Genomic DNA, 22,560 nt, shown 5'->3' on the forward strand with positions numbered 1-22,560 from the left:
GCACTGAGACCTCTTTCCATATGTGTTTGTTATGTCTCTATCCTTTACCCTTCCCTACATTCTATGGTGAAAAATGTAGGTATTTTATATATTTTTCACGTTTCACTATGAGACCTGCAGGGCCTCATGGACTTCTAATCTGTGTCTGCCTGACATTAACACTCTTTATTTCGAATAAAAACACTTGGATAGCAAAGTGAACGCACATAGTCGCCGCTCCCCTTTTCCAAATATATTCTCAGTTTCTAAGCAATTTCATTTCTCATTATGTTAAACATTTGTTTAATTCTCACCACGACCCGTCACTGTGAGATATAGATTCACTGGCGGATCCAGAGGGATGGTGGAGGGGCCTGGACCCCCAAGATTTTTTTTGGTGCCCTCTTTTCCGTTTTTTTTTACTTTTTTGGAATAAATTCGCTAATTGTGTCAATTATTGACACCTTTGTCACATTGAGCCCTCCCCTCCCCCAAGATTTTGCTCTAGATCTGCCCCTGTAAAGATCCCCCCATAAGAAACTTGAATGGCTAACTCTTAGATAAGTTAAGAAAAAGAATAGAGTTAGATTTGTAAACTACCAAATGTATAGACAGTGGAAGATATTCGAAGTAAAAAAGCTATACATTCTTGAGGATGTGGGAAAGGAGATACCACCCCCGAAGTATTTCCTTTGCACTCCTAGTACTGCATATGAATAATTCTTTTATTAAAATCTGTTTTTAAAAATCATATGCTAAACATAAAGGGTGAATAATAGATATCCAGAAGTGAATTAGAGTCGGATCAAACAGTTCCGTTTCAAGATTCAGTAACGGCTGGAACCATGTTTCAGAGGATGTAGCATGTCTTGATCTTGAATGTTTTACACAACTTGCATTTTCCCTCCAAAACAAGCGATTTCCCAACAAGCTTGCAGCCGTAACTTGCATCAAAAGAACAAAACACTTATATCATCAGAATCATTTAGTCACACACATTGCTAAGGAGTCCCATAATTCATACTAAATATTAAATAAAAAAAAGCAAGTTTTTTCAACAGAACATAAGGAGTGGCATAAAAACTTAAAACATACATAAATTATTCCATATATAAAAGAGGTTTTCTTATCCTGAACACCTCGCTCTCGACGCTAAAGTTTGATATTTTGTCACAACTCTGCTTTTTAAATTAATAAAAACGTCAGCGTTAACAAACACTTATCCGTGTTCTTTCTTCAAAAAAAAACAAAAAAAAACATAAAAATTTCACATTTTCGTAGATATGAGCTTGAAACCACTACGACATGGTTCTATGATACGCTTAATCTAACGGTGAGATTTTCATTAAGATTCTTATAGATGGAAGGGGGGGGTTCTTCTTTAAAAATCAGCCAAATCTTCTCAGGCTAGTAGCTTTGGATGTGTAACACTAAACTTTATGTATCTTATATACTTGGAATCAGCATAATAATTTATTCTTTTGATATATCTAATGTTGTATCTTTTTTTATTGTGTTGGTTATTATTTAGCTGCGTTACTCCTTACTGACAGTTCGTTACAACGAACTGTTTGAAACAGTTGAAATATATATTTACCCGAAAAGATTTTCTTGATGTTTTCCAGAAAAATTGCTTACGAATGTTTGGGGTACCTAATAGACTGACCAGATATCAAACAGTAGGCTGTGCAAAAAATAAGGTTCCATCCCGCTTTCTAGGACAATATTGAGGGAAAGTATGAGAGGGTGCGTTCTGCGGATGAAGGATGACGGATTGCCAAATATTGCACTTTTTGGCCAACCGTCAAGGGCCTCAACAATTCTGTACGACCCTTTTCTTACGAACTACTGCTCTGTGAAAATTAAAATTTGACTTACGGAGTCGGGCCAGAGGAGAGATATTCCTCTGCATATTTAGGATAACTCTGGTTGTACAATGAAAAAAATCAGAAATTGAATAAAAAAACAAATTCTCTCTAATGAAAGCGAAGAGCAATAATAAAACTTAAAACAAAGAGAAGTTATTCCGTAGAAGAAGGTGGCTTCTCCTCTTTAGGCTCTAAACTCTTATTATGCTTTAAAAACAGTTGTCGTTCAAATTTAACAGCTGATGTGCTTGAGCGGCCGTTCTTAAAGAATTGGGATGAAAAGTCAAACTTCACTATCCTGATTTGACATCTATTAAAAAGAGAACTTATTAAATTGAAAAATGTTATATGTACTCAGAAATACAAACAGACTGAAGTGAACAGAATGAACAAACTGGAAAATATTAAAATGAAGATTGGCAAATGGGATTAACAACTCACAGGATGGACTGGAATATTTAAGGGTGAACCTTCTCATTCGCCACCAAGGATTTTTTTTTGCATTTTCTTTTGCTCTCTGTCTGTTTTTGTTCTGTATCCTTTAGTGCCTGCTAATTATTTTTCTTAGTTTGTTTTTTATATTGCACTTCTTTTTTCATCTTTAACAAAAAATCTTTGTTAAAGATGACTTCTTTTTTCATCTTTTTTCTAAAGTTGAAATAAAAAAAATATTCTTTTAACAAAAAAAAATATCAAACCTCTTTGTATTTGCTTTCACTGATTTGGTATAGCCTTTTCCAACTTTTCACTGATCATTAATTTTTCGGGCATTTGCTTTGATTTTATATAGGGAAGAGGGGATACAAAAAAGGTAAGATGAAACAGTTCGTGGCCACGAACTTTATGCAAGGAGGACCCGGCTTAATAGTAACCGAAACTCTGGAAAACGGAATTTTGGTACCAATAGATACATCAAAAGAATCAGATTGTAATGCTGATTTGAAATATATAAGTTTCATCAAGCTTAGTCTTATCCGTCAAAAGTTAAAAGCCTGAGAATATTTGCCTTATCTTCGAAAAAAGGGAGAAACGCCCATTAAAAGACAAAGAATCTTAATCAAATCGTACTATCAGAATCAGCGTATCAGAGAACCCTATTGTAGAGCTTTCAAGTTCCTATCTGCAAAAATGTGAAATTTTGTTTTTTTATGCGAAAAGAAAGATAATGGATGCGTGTTTGTTTGTTTTTTTGTTTTTTTTCCAGGGGTAATAGTATCAACCCAATGGTCCTAGAATATTGCAAGAGATCTCATTCGAACGCAAATTTAGAGTTCTTGTGCCCTTTTTCAGTGACCAAGATAAATATAATTCAAATTTTGATTTATTCATATTTTTCAAATTTTGTTATAATTATTCATGTACGGTGAGCCAAAACCAAAACCTGCATTAATTAAAAAACGCCCAGAGATTAAATAAAAAAAAAATTTTCTAACTGAAAGTAAGGAGCGACATTAAAACTTAAACGAACAGAAATTATTTCGTATATTAAAGGGGCTGGCTCCTCCTCAACGCTCTTTACGCTAAAGTTTGACTCTTTGTCATAACTCTACTTTAAAAAAAAATAAAATGTCACTCCTTACTTTCAGTTAAAAAACTTGTTTTGTGATTTATTTAATTACCTTCAAGAAGCTAGCTATCAAGCTTGAATCTGTTTTGCATTTACATAAAGAGAAAAGGGGATATACAAAAATTGAGAAGACATTGATAACTACAAGAACAGCTTCCATACCAATCCTTACGATCATAACCACAAAGTGTCAAAAAAAAAACATTTCCACTTCTAACTGGACAAAGTAGAAAATGAACGTTATAGATTCCTTATCCCTATCTTTCATAAACGCTACATTAACCCTCGCAATTCTTGACAGTGGAAGGAAGTACGAATTGTTTCTAAGAAAAGATTTCTTATAGGAATCTTCTTTTAAGGAAAACCGAAGTGTCCCAGTAGGGTGTCAAGAATTTCCGATATAAGAACGGAAGTTGTCCGTTACGAAAGCTTCCTAACCTCACACTTAGATAGGGTAGGGCATTCAGTCGGTCATTCAGTCTTCGTGAGATCAGGATAAAATTACTAATAAGCCAATGTAAAGTATTCTTGACTAAATTATTCTTGACTAAAATATTCTTCAATATTATTTCTTTTATTAAAAATGGCGTTGCACTGCTAAAGAAAATTACCACCAGTACAAAATTTTGTGTTTTAGACCTATATTAGTTTCCAACATTTTTAACCTAAAGTCTTGTTTTTTTTTATCTGTCGCGGTTTGCGGATCTAGGCACATAAAAGATCCCCAAACGTTGTTAGCATCAGTTGCATTTTCTATTGCCATAGCGTTTTACACAACCTTTAAGCCTTTCTTTGAAAAAAAATTAAACAAGAAAAATGGGTTTTAATTTCTATAAAGCAGTGAATACAAACAATTAAACAAAAATACTCCAAATATTTCGGCCCCACATCCGAGAGCCTTTCTCAACGGAAAAAATGAAACAAAAAAGTTCTTTTTTAAAAAACAACCTTAACTTACATCAACATAAAAACATACTAAACAAACAAAAGAAAAAATATAAATAAATAGGAAAACAAAACTCACATATTAAATAAACACTTCCATTCACTGGCGTATAAACAAAATCGAATGTTTATATTGATTGGAACACGCCTTCTCACAGTATATAAATGGAAATCTATCAACAAATGAAAATATATTTATACTTAAACTAAAACAATAAAGGTCAGCTAACCCCCGGTTTATAACCCCTAATTATATCTCACAAGTTCATCACCCAATGTTTGAATTATAAATTGAACAGATTCGTTCGCTTGCAAGGTTAGCTGCAGTTCGTTTACCTTTCCCAGCATTTAACCCAGTCTGACCTTTATCCGCAAGGTCATCTTTCGTATCAGAACTATTATTAAAATCAGTACTGGTTGAAAATTTCACCTGCTTTTTAATTAAACTATTATAAATCGAATTGATCCTAAAATCCCCTTCATCTCTGTTGATACTAACACCCCCATATATTATCTTTTTTATTTCTATAATTTCCCTGAAGCTTTGTAGAAGTCCTACATACGTATCTAATATTTTTGTTTGATCAAATAAAATACTGTGATTAGGAAAATTATAAAGATGTTCTGCAACAGCTGACTCAAACGTTTCTGGTGTTTTGTTTTGTTTTAGAGAGCAATCTATGGCATTCTTGTGTTGCTGTAGCCTATTTTCTAAAATCTGTTGTGTTCTTCCCACATAAAATTTACCACACGAGCATGGAATTTTGTATACTCCCTTTTGCAAATTTCTCAGTACCTTGTCTTTCCCTTTATTTAATAAAGAGCTTATATTTTGTCCTAATTTAAATGTTGTATTTATATTATGTTTTTTTAATTCTCTTCTTAATTTTTGTGACAATATTGGGATAAAAGGCAAAGTTATGTAATTTGTTTTATTTGACCCATCTTCTTCTAATATTTTTGGTTCTACCAACTTTTTTTTCCTTTTTTCAATTATTTGAGAAATCATATTTTCCGGATAGCCATTACCTGTCCTGATTTAAATACAGCATTTAAATCAGGACAAACTATAAGCTCTTTGTTAAATAAAGGGAAAGACAAGGTACTGAGAAATTTGCAAAAGGGAGTATACAAAATTCCATGCTCTTGTGGTAAATTTTATGTGGGAAGAACACAACAGATGTTAGAAAATAGGCTACAGCAACACAAGAATGCCATAGATTGCTCTCTAAAACAAAACAAAACATCAGAAACGTTTGAGTCAGCTATAGCAGAACATCTTTATAATTTTCCTCATCACATATTTTATTTGATCAAACAAAAATAGTAGATACGTCTGTAGGACTTTTACAAAGCTTCAGGGAAATTATAGAAATACAAAAAGATAATATATGGGGGTATTAGTATCAATAGAGATGAAGGGGATTTTAGGAACAATTCGATTTATAATAGTTTAATTAAAAAGCAGGTAAAATTTTCAACCAGTACTGATTTTAATAATTGTTCTGATAAGAAAGATGACCTTGTGGACAAAGGTCAGACTTGGTTAAATACTGGGGAAGGTAAATGAACTGCAGCTAAGCTTGCAAGCAAACGAATCTGTTCAATTTATAATTCAAACATTGGGTGATGAACTTGTGAGATATAATTAGGGGTTATGGGCCGGGGGTTAGCTGAACTTTATTGTTTTAGTTTAAGTATAAATATATTTTCATTTTTTGATAGATTTCCATTTATATACTGTAAGAAGGCCTGTTCCAATCAATATAAACATTCGATTTTGTTTATACGCCAGTGAATGGAAGTGTTTATTTAATATGTGAGTTTTGTTTTCCTATTTATTTATATTTTTTCTTTTGTTTGTTTAGTATGTTTTTATGTTGATGTAAGTTAAGGTTTTTTTTAAAAAAGACTTTTTTTGTTTCATTTTTTTTACCGTTGAGAAAGGCTCCCGGATGTGGGGCCGAAATATTCGGAGTATTTTTGTTTAATTAAGTGTTTGTATTCACTGCTTTATAGAAATTAAAATCCGTTTTTCTTGTTTAATCTTTTGTAAATGGAAAAGCAGTGTGGTCTAAGAAATTCCTTTCTTTGAAAGACTCTAAAGATGGCCTTGGTAAGAGTAACCCCCTTACTACTACTGCTACTAACAACTCACAGCAGCACTAAGCCACCTGATGCCAACATAGCTTCGTACAATCCTCCTCCATCCCTATCAATTCATAGCCTCCCTCTTTATACCCTCCCAGGAAGTTCACATTTCCTTTATATCTTTCTTTACGACATCCTTTCATCCAAACTGTGGACGACCTGCCATCCCTTTATCCCTTGAAGGTTGGCCGAAGAGGAAAATCTTTGGCAATCTGTCATCCTTCATCTGCATAGCATGCCCTAGCCATCTCAGCCTTTCTTTCATTTCCCTAAAAAGTGGGACTGAACCACATTTTCGTTCAGCCTACTGTTTGAAATACTGTCAATCGGTCGGGTACCCAAACGATCCGTAAGGAGTTTCCCTGGAAAATACCTAGCCGATTTTCCTCCATTTTTCGGAGCGCCTATGCTTCAGAACCATATTTGAGCATTGTCATCAATGTAGCTTTCAATATTTTAATCTTGGTTCGCAGACTTATCTTCCTATTCTTCCAAACTTCTTTCAACTGTGGAAAGAAATACCCTGAGCCTTGGCTATTCTACTTGTAACATCTTCGCGGCTCCCAAGGTAGTTTTTTGTTTTATTCATAAATTATAAATAAACAAATTTGAACTTGATGGGTAATCTAAATGCATTTTTATCACAAAAGGCTGTCTTTTAAGAATTAAGTTGTAAATGTGTCATACCTAGGCCAACTTTGTGAGGTGTTAAGGCCACAGTGAGAGGCAGCTCATTTAAAAAAGGTAAAAGGATCAAATTTGCAACACTTGTTGACACCACATTGAACATTTCCTTTCCTTTTTTCCTTTAAGAAAATACGAGATAAGCTTTACCGGCATCTCATTGTGTTTTTTCGATTTCAGACTGCTTCAGAAATCACTAAGCTGGTTCACAAAGCAAAAATTTCACTGACAGTATTTTTGTTCCTCTCCCCTTCCTCCTCCAAAAAAATAAAAAAAATAAAGGATTTTACCAGAAGCTACTCCTCCGTCTTCCTTATTTTTGTAAAGCTGGTCACTTTTAAAAGGCCACTTTGTTGCTTTGATCCCTTTGATATAGTTTAAAATTTTACATAAAGTGAAGCGGAAAAATTAGAAAACTTAAAGAAAAATTAGAAAACTTAATGGAAAAACGACAATTTGAACCTAAAGTGAAGCGGAAAATTAGAACCTTTGAAAAAGTACCTTAGAACATTGGAAAGTTGAAGAGGAGCAGAATTGATCAAAACACTTATAAACTTCTATTAAACACTATTAAACTTCATTACACACATTCAACACTATTAAAAACTTCTATTAAACACTATAAACACTATTAAAATAAGTCTTCAAGCATTCATTTTCACTCGCTGTAGGCTATAGGTGGATTTTACTCCATTTTGTCTGCCATGTTTTCCATCGGTTCCAAGCTGTGCAGTTTTTATTCCTTGTGTAAATATTGCCTTTTGCTCATTTACGAGACTCCTGTGAGCTTTACCTAAACTTGAAGGACTTTGCAGACAGAGATGAAAAAGTTGAGAATAAAATCTGTGAAACTTCACCTTTCATTTAGGTGGCTAGCTATTTTAGAATAAATTGTTCAAATTAACTGCGGAGGAATCAGATTAAAAATGTGGCTGTCTTCTAAACTCCTTTTATCGTCAACATAAAATTTTGTATTACTATTAAATTAGAAGTAGGCTTAACATTGACGGTAAAATATCCCTTCAAAATAAAATAACAAATACTATATGGCGTCATAAAAAGAACATTTTGAAACAGATTTCACTTGGATGGTCAATTAAACAAGAATTTAAAATTGCTCCAGGACATCAAAGAATTTGATCTCTAGTATTTGTCACAAAATGCCACCGCCATTTCTGTTTTTGCCATTTTCCTTTTTTAAGATGACAGCTAATATTCATTGTTGTAGCTGTATCTCTTTACTTTCGTTTAAAACAATTGTTTTTTGCTTATTTTAATTTTTGTGAAATTTAATTGGTAAATTTAATTTGCTAGCTAAAAGATAAATACACCATTAAATATGCTATTCGACAATGACTGTTAGAGGACTATCAAATATCAACAGAATTTGGAGTCTTGTTTTCAATAGTGCATCTTTTTTTGCCTTCATCAAAATTAGTGACGTTTCAGGGCTCCAGACCAAGTTTCAGGGCTCTACAGAGGGTTTCAAATTGAGCTTGTGGCGGTAAAAATTAATCTTTTTAGAAACAGCGTTTAATATCAAATAAAATGGTATATATATCTTCCCGCTATCGAATTAATCAACTCTCCAAAAAACTTACCGAAAACAAAATTGATTTTTATAAAATACCCCAAAAAATGAAAACAAGTAATTCAAGCATACCCAACATTCCACTTATAGTAGTTCCTGTTTGCAAAGATTTTAGCGAAAAAAACGGATCTGAATTGCTTATAGAAGCTTAGATAAACATGAGCGGCGAAAGGTAAAGCGCCATGTTTTGGTTCGATAGTCTTAATGGCTAAAAAAAGAGTTTGTTCATGTATTACAGCAATAGCTATGAGTGGATTATAAATCTAATCGGCTATACTTACAGGAAGAAAGGAAATTATGGTCTGTAATCAATGGATGGCGACAATAAGATTATCCTCAATGTCGGAGGCATCAGGTTTGAGACTTACCGAACGACATTGAAAAAAATTCCAGCAACACGGCTGTCACGACTAACTGAAGCATTGGTTAACTATGATTCTCTGCTTAATGAATATTTCTTTGACCGGCATCCTGGGGTCTTTTGTCAAATACTCAACTACTACAGGTAAATCATCTTCAACTTGTCTTTAAAGCACAGCATGCACTTTCTTCACTTTCGTCTGGAGCCAGCAAGGCCATATCCAGGGGGCGGGGGTACTGGGCTTGAATCCCCTCAAAAATTTTTGTCCGAATCGTGAAAATGTAAAAAATTCAATTCAACAACTTTTTCATGCGTTTAAAAAAAATTGCAGCCCCTCACCAGTTTAAAGAATGGTCTTCCAAACAAAAATCCTGGATACGCCCTTTGGAACCAGCCACTGTTTTTGTCTTTCCAACACTTGTCTTATTTCAGGGGTAGATCAGCGCCTAGATTATCCTGAATATAAGAGGAGCTGCAATTATATTATGTGTTACGACTCTGCCACCGACGCTTTAACTAAAGAGTAAAGAATCTAACTCTCTATCACTGCGCTGACGGAATCAGAGATATTCTATGACCACTGACTCGATACTACCACCCTTGGTAAAAAGAAAAAACACCAACAGCAAAAACACACACATCAGAAACAAACTCAAATTCAGCAAATAAAGCAATAAACCAGCTTCCGTGACCATCTTTTTCGAATGGTCAAAGATGAAGGTCACTTTCCTTCCTGTTGTTATTTTCCCCTATTTTTCAAAAACAATAGGTATTTTCTTATGCTACTAATTTTGATAAATACCTCTAAACTTGGCGAATTTCAAAAGACTAATTGTTTCATTATTTAAACAGATAAAAAATGGAAGGTTTTTACCCCCTCGCCCTACGAGAAAAAGGCTCAATGATCAGTAGCGTAAGGAATATGCTACTAATACTAATAAAAATTTACTACAGCACCAAGCCGCCCCTGGCCAACTCACCCGCGCATGCTCCTCCTCCGCCCCAATATATTAAAAATTTCACACTTTCTCTCCTGCTGTGAATTTCCGATGTCTTTTAAATCCGTTCTTATGACTTCTTCCCACCCCTTTAGGGGACGACCTGCTTTCCGTTTTGCCACAGACGAATGGCCAACTTGAACGCTATTTAGCAATCTATCTTCCTTGATCCGTAGAACTTGTCATAGCCATCTGAGCCTTTCTGTCATTATAGCCCTTGGAAATGACATAGAACTGAATTTCGCGTATAGCTTGTTGTTCGACATCCTCTGGGAAGCATTTAAAAATCTTCCTCTGCCTATCGAAGCGCCCACGTCTAAGAACCATACTTGACCGTTGTCATTATCGTGGGTGCCGATATTCTAATTTTTTTCGCAAATTATTTTCCTATTCTTCCAAATTATTTTTAACTGTGAGAAAACACCTTGGGCCTTGTCTATTCTACTTTGTACATCTTTTCTGTATCCAACTCTTAAATTAGAAATACCACCCTGGTAAATGAAACTATAAACTTGATCGATCTTCTTATTACCGTATGTCAACTCTTTATGTTCATTCATTCCTAGTCTAAATGACTTAGTCTCTTTAAATTTAAAAACCTATTCTTGCACCTTAAACTTGCAAAACTACTAAAATTTCATTCTTTTTGCTAAATGTTTTATTTAACATTTTGCATACGACACAGAACACTACTAAACTCAAAATTACATAGAAAAGAAAACAGCAACCGAACAAGAAACCTCTTGTACAAAAAACACTGTATAAAAACCTCTTGTAAACACTGTACTATTTGTCATACATAAAATTGAACTAACCGAGAATAAAGAGCCAGCATAAGCAGCAGAATCTTTCAATGTATAGTTATTTTCATCAAGTTTCTGTTTCTTAGAGTTTCGGTTTCTATTGACTAAGGTTGATCTTTATTTGTTTATTACCATGGGCAGTTTGATGCTATTAGGTTCCTTTGACAAATTTAATGGCTGCCGGTCTTCCTTGAATTTTTGGCACATGTATTTTGTTATATCCATCCTTCTTTTCGTGGTAACGAACTGTAAGCAAGGAGCGACCTAGATCAAAAGTAACCGAACTCTAAAAAATAAAATTTTGGTACCAATAGAAACATCAAAAGAATCAGTGTCTTTTGATGATATCAAATATATAAGTTTCATCAAGTATAGTCGTACACATCAAAAGTTACGAGCCTCAGAAAATTTGCCTTATTTTCAAGAAAAGGGGGAAAAACCAAAAAGTCATTGAATCTTAATTAAAATGACGCCATCAGATTCAGTGTATAAGAGAACCCTACTGTATAGGTTTCAAGCTCTTATCTGCAAAAATGTGGAATATTGTATTTTTTTTTGCCAGAAAAAAGATTACCTAAGACGTGTTATTTTTTTATATATTATTTTAAAGCTTATTTAGTACTTTCAGCTATTTATTCTGATTAAACCACCTTTGTGATTGAGGGTCATTCTTAAAGAACTGGAACAAAATTTCGAACTTTGGCCTAAAGAGCGAGGTATTGACTAGGGGGCAAACCCCCTCATATACGTAATAATTTGTGTTCGTTTTAAATTTTAATGTTGCTCCTTACTTTCAGTTGAAAAATCTTGTTTTTTATTTAATCAGCATAAAGATTAGGGCTCGCAAGTAAAGACGACACTACATGCCGTACCCTTGGGATGACCTAGAGAGGGGTTAGGTAGTTAGTAGAATGCCCCTTATGGATTTGCTTAATGCCCTAGGAATCACAGTACTATTTGCTTGATGATCTACACCTTTTCAAAGAGAGTGAGTAGCCCCTTGCATACAGGTAATACTTCTACGGGTTTATGTTCCTTCCCATGCTATTTGAGTAGATTATGTTCCTTGGTATCTTTCCAAGCAAAGTGATCAAACACGTTTTGGAACTATGGTTGAGATTGTGTAATGCAACCAGACTGGTTTCTGAGGCAACACCTACTTTTTTGGGCCAATCAGAGAGACTGGAGGCTACTCCATATACGGTAACTTGATTAGTAATTGGATTCAAATAAAAGGAGTGATTTTCATTGTAGTTCATATTATTAAGAGAATTGAATTCAGAGATAATAGTTTATTTGAGACGATATTAGTAGAGAAAATAAGTGGGACATTTACGCTATTGGAGGTTGATGGTGGAGCAGGTAGCAGTAGCAATGATACAAGAGTACCAAAAGTGGCTGTGGAAATAACATGAGGATGTAGACTAAGCCTTGAATGGGATGATATGTATGGTAGATACGTGATATCATTGAGCAAATTTAAAATGGAGGAGCAATTATGCTTTACTGCGAAACTGAACATTGTGCATATAAATAGACTTCAGGCAGCATTAGATGCACTAGTGAAATATATTGATGAAAACAAATTGAATCAGTGATTATTATTGTTGTACTTATGCTCAATAAAATTGTTTCTAAATCAAACATATTTTTCTTTCTATAGTAGGCTAGCGTATATTCTTTTAGAGTAAAAAAAAAGAATCATGGTTAGTCTGAAGTTGGTTGTGAGAGTGTTAGGACTCTAAGAAATGGATAGATTTGAGAAAGAGTGAATCATGGGAAATCTTGTATTTATGGAAAAACGTTTGATTCTAGATGATGATTTTCTAGAGTTGTCTATTCAAAGGAAGATATTTTCTCAGGGAATGCTTGTTGATATAATGAAAACTGATTCTCAATCATTAGACTATTGCATAAAGCTTTTACGTTGTGGTCCAAATGCATTTACATAATTTATTGGCATATTAATCACGACACAGCGAAATGATATTGTGGATATACTTTTTAACACTAATTTGAAAATTTAGGAATTTTTCTAACATGAGGAAGATGGAGTTCAAGGATGATTTACTCCTCTGTCTCTCTCTATCCCACTCAATTTGTTGATAGTAGCTCAGTTTCATTTTGGCGGTGAGAGTGCCAACACAGGAAGAAATATTCTATACATGTCCACTATGCATGTACACACTGGGCAGCTGGTCATTATATCAGAATTGTACAATTATTGATGAGTATAATGAAAAGTGCAGATTATGCAACCCGTGTAAATTGCAGAGAGGAAATGCAGTACAAATTAAAGGCTGTAATTCCTGTCTTGAAGGAGTGTGTGACTCTCATCCTAGAGGACACCTTTGCTCTAATTGCCACTATGATAAATGTAATAAATGGGAGCATACATATCCTGGTATGATTGAAAAGAATCCTAAGCGTGATTTTAGTTTATTGCTAAGAGATTGGTATTGTCGTGGCTTTAGATTGTTTTGGGAGGAGGAGCCAGGCCAGCGATTCAACTGTTGGAACAACAAAAGAATTTGGTTTCTACGTCATCGCTATGAAGCCAATGACTACTATGATTACAAGCCCAATGATTTTTATTTGGCTGTGACGGAATGTGATTCACCACTTGAGGACAATGTTTGTGACATTGCTTCAAATAAGCAAATTGAAACATGTGAATTCTAATGAAAGAATGAGAATAGTATCATTGACTATACAAATAGATATGACAAGAGTGAAGTTACACTCTACTGTAGAAAATGCGACCCTGACATTGCAGCACATCAGGATCAGTATACCGTGAATTCAGATAATCTACCTGCATTAGATGCTCTCGACAAATACCTATACGTAATAGAAGATGAAATCTAAAGAATAGAAAAGTCGTTTTTATCATGTACATACATTATTTTTATTAATAAACAATTTTACATACATTATTAGAATATTTTATTCGTAGGGCACTAAAATCAATACTAAACACGCTTGTAAGTATATTTTCCACTAGAAAGTCTTTCAATCGAGGAAAGTCAACATAAATGTTGAGAAACTGCTTGTAGGTATAACCACGACATCTGAACATGAAAAAGAGTAGTGCATGAAAGCCGCATGTCTTAGTCGTTAAATCCTGTACTCTCCTATTGATTTTGAATAATAGTTTTCCCACTGCTCTCAATAAAGTTGTTGATATGTGGAGTGTAGAATTTATATGATAGGCCAAGAGGATCAAAAAATCCGATATTCTTCGCTGTTTGAAAGATGCATAGCCAATGATCCGTGTTCAAAGTCGATGGTCTGCTATTAGAAATGATTAAGATATTGTTAACACTTGGAATTTTTTCAATGAAGGCCGATGGTATGCAATAGAACTTGTATTGGGATATGTATGGATCCATATTGAATACGCTGATTATTTGGTTTGTGTTCATGGTGCTAGGTCTAGTAAAACACTGCCGTCGGGTATGATTTTCCAATAAGCTTCAAATTGACTCAATGATATTAGCGTTATACTCTCAGTCAAAGCATCGGCAAATTTGCAGTCTAAGCGTACATTCCCTGTTCGCACTATACTCATATCTTGGGTGCCAGACAGGTCCGAAACAATTACATCATGATTTTTTGAAAACATTGAAATGGTTATTCCATTTTAAAATAGTTGGGAGTCATTATCTAGGGATTGCATGGTTAACTCATACAGAGTTCTATAGGATTTTTTTGTCAAATGATAGAGTGTACAGTGGAATACCATTCACTTTACACACAAGGAAAGATAGACCAAAAAGATTAAAATCATGGAGGGATGCAGTCCAGGATCCAACGGCACTGGCACTCTTCGCAAAGGCCAAAGCAAGTTTTGATGGTAATTTTCCGTTGATAAACGATGAATCGGTATAACTAGAAGAGCCATTGGCATTGTGACGTTGATTGGTGATCGTATGGGGGACAAGAAGTTTAATGCTGTTGCAATTGACTCTTAGCTTTTCCACTGCCAATGCAACAGAGCTCATAACCTGTTGTTTGCGAACATGAAGAATTGCCGATGTGATAATGACATTTGCATCGTGTGCTGCAGGCAGTGTTTTTCTCAAAATGAAATTTGATGGTGCTAGTTGCAACTTTATGTCAATCTTGACATTGAGGGGTAACCATTCGGATATATTGAATATCTCATGATTTAATTTTCCAACTAAATGATACTCCTGGGTCACTGCAGTAGTCAACTCACCGTCACTATCAACACCTGATCGATATTCATAGCCCAATGACTGTCCTCTCAACTCCTTATAAGCCTTTGGTGTCACCATCATAAATTGTATGTAGCTTGCATAGTTGGATAAATTATTGCTAGTGCTCACCAATGTTCCAATAATAAATACATTAATTTGCTTGAACAGGTTGTTTAGAATACAGTTTTCGTAGGAGAGACCATCGGCAGCAGTTGGAGTCGTATTATCTGGCTTTTTCTTTCACCGCAACATTTAAGTCAATAAATGTTGATGACAAATCAATGAAATAGTCTTCATTGGAAAATATTTGAAAGTGTATATTTTCCGAGAAGGGTTGCTGGGGATGAAATTGTTCATAGTAGCCATACTTGACACTGACATCAACATTTTCAGCATTGAACAGATTCAATGAGGAACTGATTGATGGATGTGATTCCTTGTCGGGGAGATAAGTCATCTTAAGAGAAGAAATCCTTCTTTGATCTAACAATCCTTTTCTTTTTCTTCTTACTGGTCTTCTTCGTTTTATTCCTCAAAGTCTTTGTTGATATCCTTCACTTCCCGCCTGGGTAGAGACTGATGAGTGAATGACGCGAACGCATCCTTTTCTATCCCTTCCCATTTTACTGAGATTTTAATGGCTTACCAACGGCTCTTACTGAAGATCTAATATTTTCTTTAACACTCACGTTAAAATTTTTACCCGACCCCCAGTCGTGTTGTATTGAGGCAGCAAAATTTGATGCAGCAGGTACAAGATATTTTCTGGCAAGGGGTAGTGCAGAACAAATTAGCCTAGCAAACCAGCTACCAAGACCATAGCCAGAAATAGTAGTACGCCCCATGTAGTAGTCTAATCCATGACTTATTTGACGTGGACACAGAGCACCAACATAGCAATTGATATCAGGACAGACAAATGGAATTCTTCTATTGTTCATTTTAGGTGGTGGTGCTGTCGCCGATGGTGGGTTGAAACTTACATGTTATTACGGCTAAACCTTTTGTTATGCTAGAGGATCACCCAATTTACTTCTTAGTGTTAATTGACAGAGTTCCAAATACGAAGTGTTTACAGGAACATACTCAAGATGCTTTATATTATAGTGATGAACAAGTTCATGAGTCGTTTTCGTTCAAGAACATGTAGGACGGGGACATTTGAATTACCAACTCTCGATGTTTCTACAAAGGATGCATACGGAAATATGCAAGAGTCCAAGGTGAAACCAGGTGGATAATCAGCGAAAATAACTTGATCCATCCTGTTAACAGTGCCGACGTTTTTCCCATTGATCATATTCTGTTTAAAGCCAAGAACATCACTCAGATTATCATTGAGATGATTTGTTTCACTGTCAACAGGTGAGGTAATGTAAATCCTATCGAGTTCTATTGAATAATTAAAATGGAATGTACCATTCCTACGATATGAGATTTTTCTATTGATTGTACGACACAAATCCGTCATACTATCATATAGAATATATTTCATTTTGACATGTGAATATTCACTAGATTTAAGTGCTTCAATCCATTCATACTCGACATAGAGTGACCAATCAAATGGTATAAATTTTTATATCATACACACGATCCTTTCTCAGGATATCATCGGTATTTTTGAGAATACAATCGACAAGAGCCACTTCATACGCACCGTAAAATTTAATGGCGGGAGAGATCTTCATCCAAAAATAACTTGTCTTATTCAAGTCATTGTAGAGAGGATCGGAAAAGTTGGACGTGAATGTTACATAGAAATCTTTGGGCGTTGTCAATATCTTCAACACCGATCCAAGAATCAAAATCAGAGTTCTATCCTAGCCACCAAACAAGTAACTGTTTCTTACCCCTGCGAGTACAAGTCTTTAATATCTTTTCAATTTGATAGATTTCACTATTATTTTTAATTTTTTGTAGTTCATAGTCATAAAACCTACCGAGAATCTTTTCATCTTTGGTGTCTCGTAGACGATAAGTTATGGGTTTGGTGTCTAGGAGTTTTGTCACTTTAAAAAGTTCAGTGGGCCACAAGTAATTACCTTTTTCAAAAACATTACTAGTTCTATTAATTTGAACAGTATCACCGACATTAAATTTTTTCTTTACAGTCGTTTCATTGGAATATTGTTTAATAAAAGTATCAAATGTATCATGATCAGAATGATGAACTTCCGTTGGGGTTGAGTTGGACAATGATCGATGAGCTCGTTGATTATAAATCGACATGATTTTATCTAAATCATGAATAAAAGCAGATGTATTTTTCAATGTACAATATCTTGAAACTAAAAGTCGAATAGGTCCTATCAATCGTTCGGCCAATGCAGCCTTTATAGGACTATGACAATGATAGAGCAGTGTATTATATTTTGCTAGTACTTTTGTAACATGGGGATTAACAAATTCGCTACCGCGATCCGTTTGAATTTTTTTATACGAATCCTGTTCGATAATACTTTCTATAGCCCGAGCAACTTCAACACCCCTCTTTGACCGCAATGGAATGGCATATGCATAACGACTAAAAACACTAACTGTAATTAGAATGTACCTGCCCAGTGTATTGTGACGTCTTTGAATCTCATCTAGAATAAAGGGATTTGCTGCCATAATATGCAATGAGAAAAAGACTTTAATTTTTTGGTAATAATTAACACAATGTCTATGATTTATATATAGAGTTTAACTTGGTTCATTTTGTAGATACTCTTGTACACTTTTTGTGCAAAATCAGTGACTTTGGAATAGAGTGGTGGGGGAACTTAAACTTCCCGCTTCAGCAATATTCTCATAAACACTTTTCAGAATATCTGCCATTTTGATCGCAAACACGTAGTGTAACGTCCACTACCCTTTTGTACGCTAGTGGATGATGATGACGTTGACTTGATAAGTTTTCACTTTTTTCTAACTATCAGTGGTGTGCTCCTCCTCCTCATTGTCAAATCAATATTTCCACTGGGTGTGCTAGTATATTAATCGTTGTCAATATCATGTTTGAGTATGGCTTTCCTAAGTGGAGGTTTTGAAGTGCTTAGAACGGAAAATAAATGTCTATTTTCATGTAGTTTCTTCAGTGTCATGATGGTAACTAATAGGCCTTTTTACCGTTCACGGGGAGATATACTGTAATTTCATTGTCAAAAATATCTGTGACTACACGCAGATCCTCGGGTGTATTTTGATTAAGATCCAATAGGATATAGCCGTAGGGTTTATTAGTTGCCTGATTGTATGCTGAGAGCAGAGATTTAGGTGCCCCGGGGTATATCTGAGGTGCAGTTCAATGCAAGTGTTTACAAAAACATGCTCTAATGAACGAGATTTTGCCGAGCCATAGTAACGGAGATCTATTCATGATGACAATAAAGGGTAAATAATATTAGACCTTTCTGGGACTTATATTCAATAAATTAAGCTAAATCGTTAATAGCCTGCCAAATATTTTTTTCAATAATGTCGAAAAAGTAAACTCCCTGTATGAATGGTATCTGCACCAACCCCGATATGGCAATTGCTTTTATTTTATTTTATGACTCCTGCCAAATACTGTAGCAATAGTAGATTTTTTTCGGCTTTTCCATAAACATTTTATCACAATTTTTAATTATTTTAGTTAAGAGTGTCGTTTTGCCTGACATTGATGGACCGCACAGAAATGATCTGAATTATTTAAATTGATACATGTTCCCTTCAACAGTTCACAGACAACTAACTTTAGACTATAGTTGTCTAATGACTAAATAATTTCCCTATTATTACTACTACTCCGTTCAAGAATAATGAGAAGAAGAACAATATCAATAAATAGTCATATTTCTTGTATTATTAACATAAAAACAGCACTTTACAAATAATACATTACAGAAAAAAACACATTAAACTAGAAAAATACCCTTAAGATTTTTTTTATTTTTTTATTAACAATATTTGAATTACCAACTCTCGATGTTTCTACAAAGGATGCATAAAGAAATATGCAAGAGTCCGAGGTGAAACCAGGTGGATAATCAGCAAAAATAACTTGATCTATCCCGTTAACAGTGCCAGCGTTTTTCCCATTTATCATATTCTGTTTAAAGCCAAGAACTTCTCTTAGATTGTCATCGAGAATAATTATTTCACTGTCAACAGGTGAGGTAATGTAAATCCTATCATGTTCCATTGAATAATTAAAATGGAATGTGCCATTCCTACGATATGATATTTTCTATTGATTGCACGTCACAAATCCATCATAGTACCATACTCTTTATATCTCAATGTAACATCTGGATATTCACTAGATTTAAGGGCTTCGACCCATTCATACTCGTCAAAGAGTGACCAATCGAATGGTATAACTTCTATATCATACACACGATCCTTTCTCAGGATGTCATAGGTATTTTTGAGAATACAGTCAACAAGAGCCACTTCTTACGCACCGTCAAATTTGATAGCGGGGGAGAGTTTCGTCCAAAAATCACTTGTCTTATTAAAGTCGTTGTAGAAAGGATCGGAAACGTTGGACATAAATGTTACACAGAAATCATTGGGCATTGTCTGTATCTTCAACACCGATCCAAGAATCAAAATCAAAGTTGTATCCTAGCCACCGAACAAGTAACTGTTTCCTACCCCTGTGAGTACGAGTCTTTAATATCTTTTCAATTTGACAGATTTTACTATTATTTCTAATTTTTTGCAGTTCATAGTCATAAAAGCCGCCGAGAATTTCTTCATCTTTGGTATCGCGCGGACGATAAGCTATGGGTTTGGAGTCAAGAATTTTTTCAACTTTAAAAAGTTCAGTGGAACCCAAGTAATTACCTTTTTTAAATACTTAAGTTGTTATATTAATTTTATCAGTATCATCAATATTGAATTTTTTCTTCTTGACAATCGTTTCATTGGAATATTGTTTAAGAAAGGTGTCAATTGTATCATGATCAGAATGATGAACTTCCGTTGGGGTTGAATTGGACAATGATCGATGAGGTCGTTGATTATACATCAACATGATTTTATCTAAATCATGAATAAAAGCAGATGTATTTTTCAATGTACAATATCTTGAAATTAAAAGTCGAATAATTCTTATCAATCGTTCGGCCAATGCAGCCTTTATAGGACTATGACAGAGCAGTGTATTATATTTCTCTAGTACTTTTGTAACATGGGGATTAAAAAATTTACTACTACGTTCCGTTTGAATTTTTTTATACGAATACTTCTCTAAAATACTTTCAGTGGCATGAGCAACTTCATCACCTCTCTTTGACAGCACTGGAATGGTATATGCATAGCGACTAAAAACACTGATTTCAAGTAGAATGTACTTGTATGGTGTATTGCGACGACTTTGAATCTCATCTAGAGTTAGGAGATCTGATTGCATTATATGCAATGGGAAAAAGGCTTTAGTTTTTCGATAATGATTAGCACGAAGCCTATTATTCCTATGTAGAGTATAAGTTAATTCATTTTGTAGATAGTCTTTACACTTTTAGCGTGAACACCAGTGACTTTGGAAAGAGTGGTGGGGGAACTTAAACTCCCCACTTCACCAACATTTTCATAAACACATTTCAGAACTTCAACCATTTTGAATGTAACCGTGCAGTGTAACGTCTGCCACCCTTTTGTATGCTGGTGGTGGTGGCGGTGACGTTGACTTGATACGTCTTCGCTTTTGTCTAGCTATCAGTGGTGTGCTGCTGCTCCTTATTGTCAAATTTCCACTAGGTGTGCTAGTATTTTTCAAAATTGATTTAAAATCTTCTTCTTCTTCTTCATGTTCATATTTTAATGGTGTTATTGATGCATGTTCATTTAATTTTTTTATAATTTGCCTATTGCTAATAAGGCTTTTGGGGAAGTTATGTATTTAGAAAGTTTTATAGATGAGCGTCAAATGATAATAGTCCTCTACGATTTGTAACCATATCATAGATTAAATTAAGTAGATTATAGCTCTTGCCTTGAATTATAATCCCCTTCCCACTGCTATCAACTGAAATATGATCTTGAAAACTTTCCACGAGATAAGTTATGAGTCGTTTACTTTGTTCACGAATTTATTGGGGCCTTAGAATTCCAAAGCTCGACACAAATTAATCCAAATACTTTTTCTTTAATTGTTTTCCAGCAGCAGCAGCAGAATACTGAGGAGATGGTTCTTTTTTTGTGACTAATACCACTGGCCTTCGCACAATAGGGCTTATGTTTGTCCACTCGGCGAAGTGCATCTTGAAGTAAAAGCAGTTTTTTATCATCCTCAATATTCTCGTTGTCAATGAAGTTACTCAGATCGTCCTCAAAGTGTTCCACGGGTGAGAGAGCGACTTCTATTGGAGTCAATTTATAGGGCTTGGCCATTCTCTACAGAAAACTGTTTACAAGTCCTGCGATTACCGACAGTAAAAGTGTAAAAAAGCTACCGCTCACCTGAAGAAGACGTTTCCTTTTAAAATTCTTTCCTTTCTTTTTAGAGGCCAATGTACGTACAATGGAACGATGTTGCTTTGCCTGTTGCTTAACTACTTCTGGCAGTTCAACATTGCCCTCGGTTAAATTTAAACAAAGTTCAAATATTAGATTAATGAAATCGTTGTCAATACTATGTTTGAGTATGGCTTTCCTAAGTGGGGGTTTTGAAGTGCTTAGAACGAAAAAGAAAATGTATATTTTCAAGTAGTTTCTTCAGTGTCATGATAGCAACTAATAGGTGTTTTTACTGTTCACGGGGAGATATACTGTAATTTTATTGTCAAAAATATCTGTGACTACACGCAAATCCTCCTGTCTATTTTGATTAAGGTCCAATAGGATATAGCCGTAGGGTTTATTAGTTGCCTGATTGTACGCTGAGAGCAGAAATTTGGGGGCCCTAGGGTATATTTGCTTATTGAGGATTATTAGGGAGCTAGAATCACGAAAAACTCTGTAGATGATATACTATGTGCCGTTCATCGCAAGTGTTCGCATACATTTGCTGTGATGAAAGAGGCTTTGTAGAACCAGAATAATTGGGAACCGTTCAGGATGAGATCAAACAGTGAATCATTGTAGCGTTTCCTGGGACCATTGTTCAATAGATTCAGCCAGATCGTCAATAATCAGCCAAGAGTTTGGTTCAATAATGTTGAAAACATCAAGCCCCTGTATGAATTGTATCTTCACCAATCCCACCGTGCCAATTGCTTTTATTTTATTGCATGACTCCTGCCAAATACTCTAACAATAGTAGATTTTTTTCGGATTTTCCGGAAAAACTTTATCGCAATTCTATATTATTTTAGTTAATAGTTTCGTTTTGCCTGAAGATAACGGACCACACAAAAACGATCTGAATGGTGATTTATATTAATACATGTTCCCTTCAACAGTTCACCTACAACTA

At 34.8% G+C, this 22,560-nt stretch overlaps 1 protein-coding gene across 1 annotated transcript in view; it reads left to right on the forward strand.

The window, feature by feature from the left end:
- The first annotated feature begins 3,907 nt into the window (after positions 1 to 3,907).
- Positions 3,908 to 22,560, forward strand: part of LOC148948934 (potassium voltage-gated channel protein Shaw-like) — a 198,779-nt gene continuing 180,126 nt past the window's right edge. The window contains exons 1-2 of the mRNA XM_089094140.1: positions 3,908 to 3,931; positions 9,069 to 9,290. Coding sequence (XP_088950266.1) covers positions 9,097 to 9,290 — 194 coding nt within the window. The 5' untranslated portion in view covers positions 3,908 to 3,931; positions 9,069 to 9,096. The remainder of the gene's footprint in view (positions 3,932 to 9,068; positions 9,291 to 22,560) is intronic.

This window comes from Artemia sp. Qi Xiang Cuo, chromosome 9 (assembly GCF_049724085.1).
Source record: "Artemia sp. Qi Xiang Cuo chromosome 9, ASM4972408v1, whole genome shotgun sequence".
NCBI classification, from domain to species: domain Eukaryota; kingdom Metazoa; phylum Arthropoda; class Branchiopoda; order Anostraca; family Artemiidae; genus Artemia; species Artemia sp. Qi Xiang Cuo.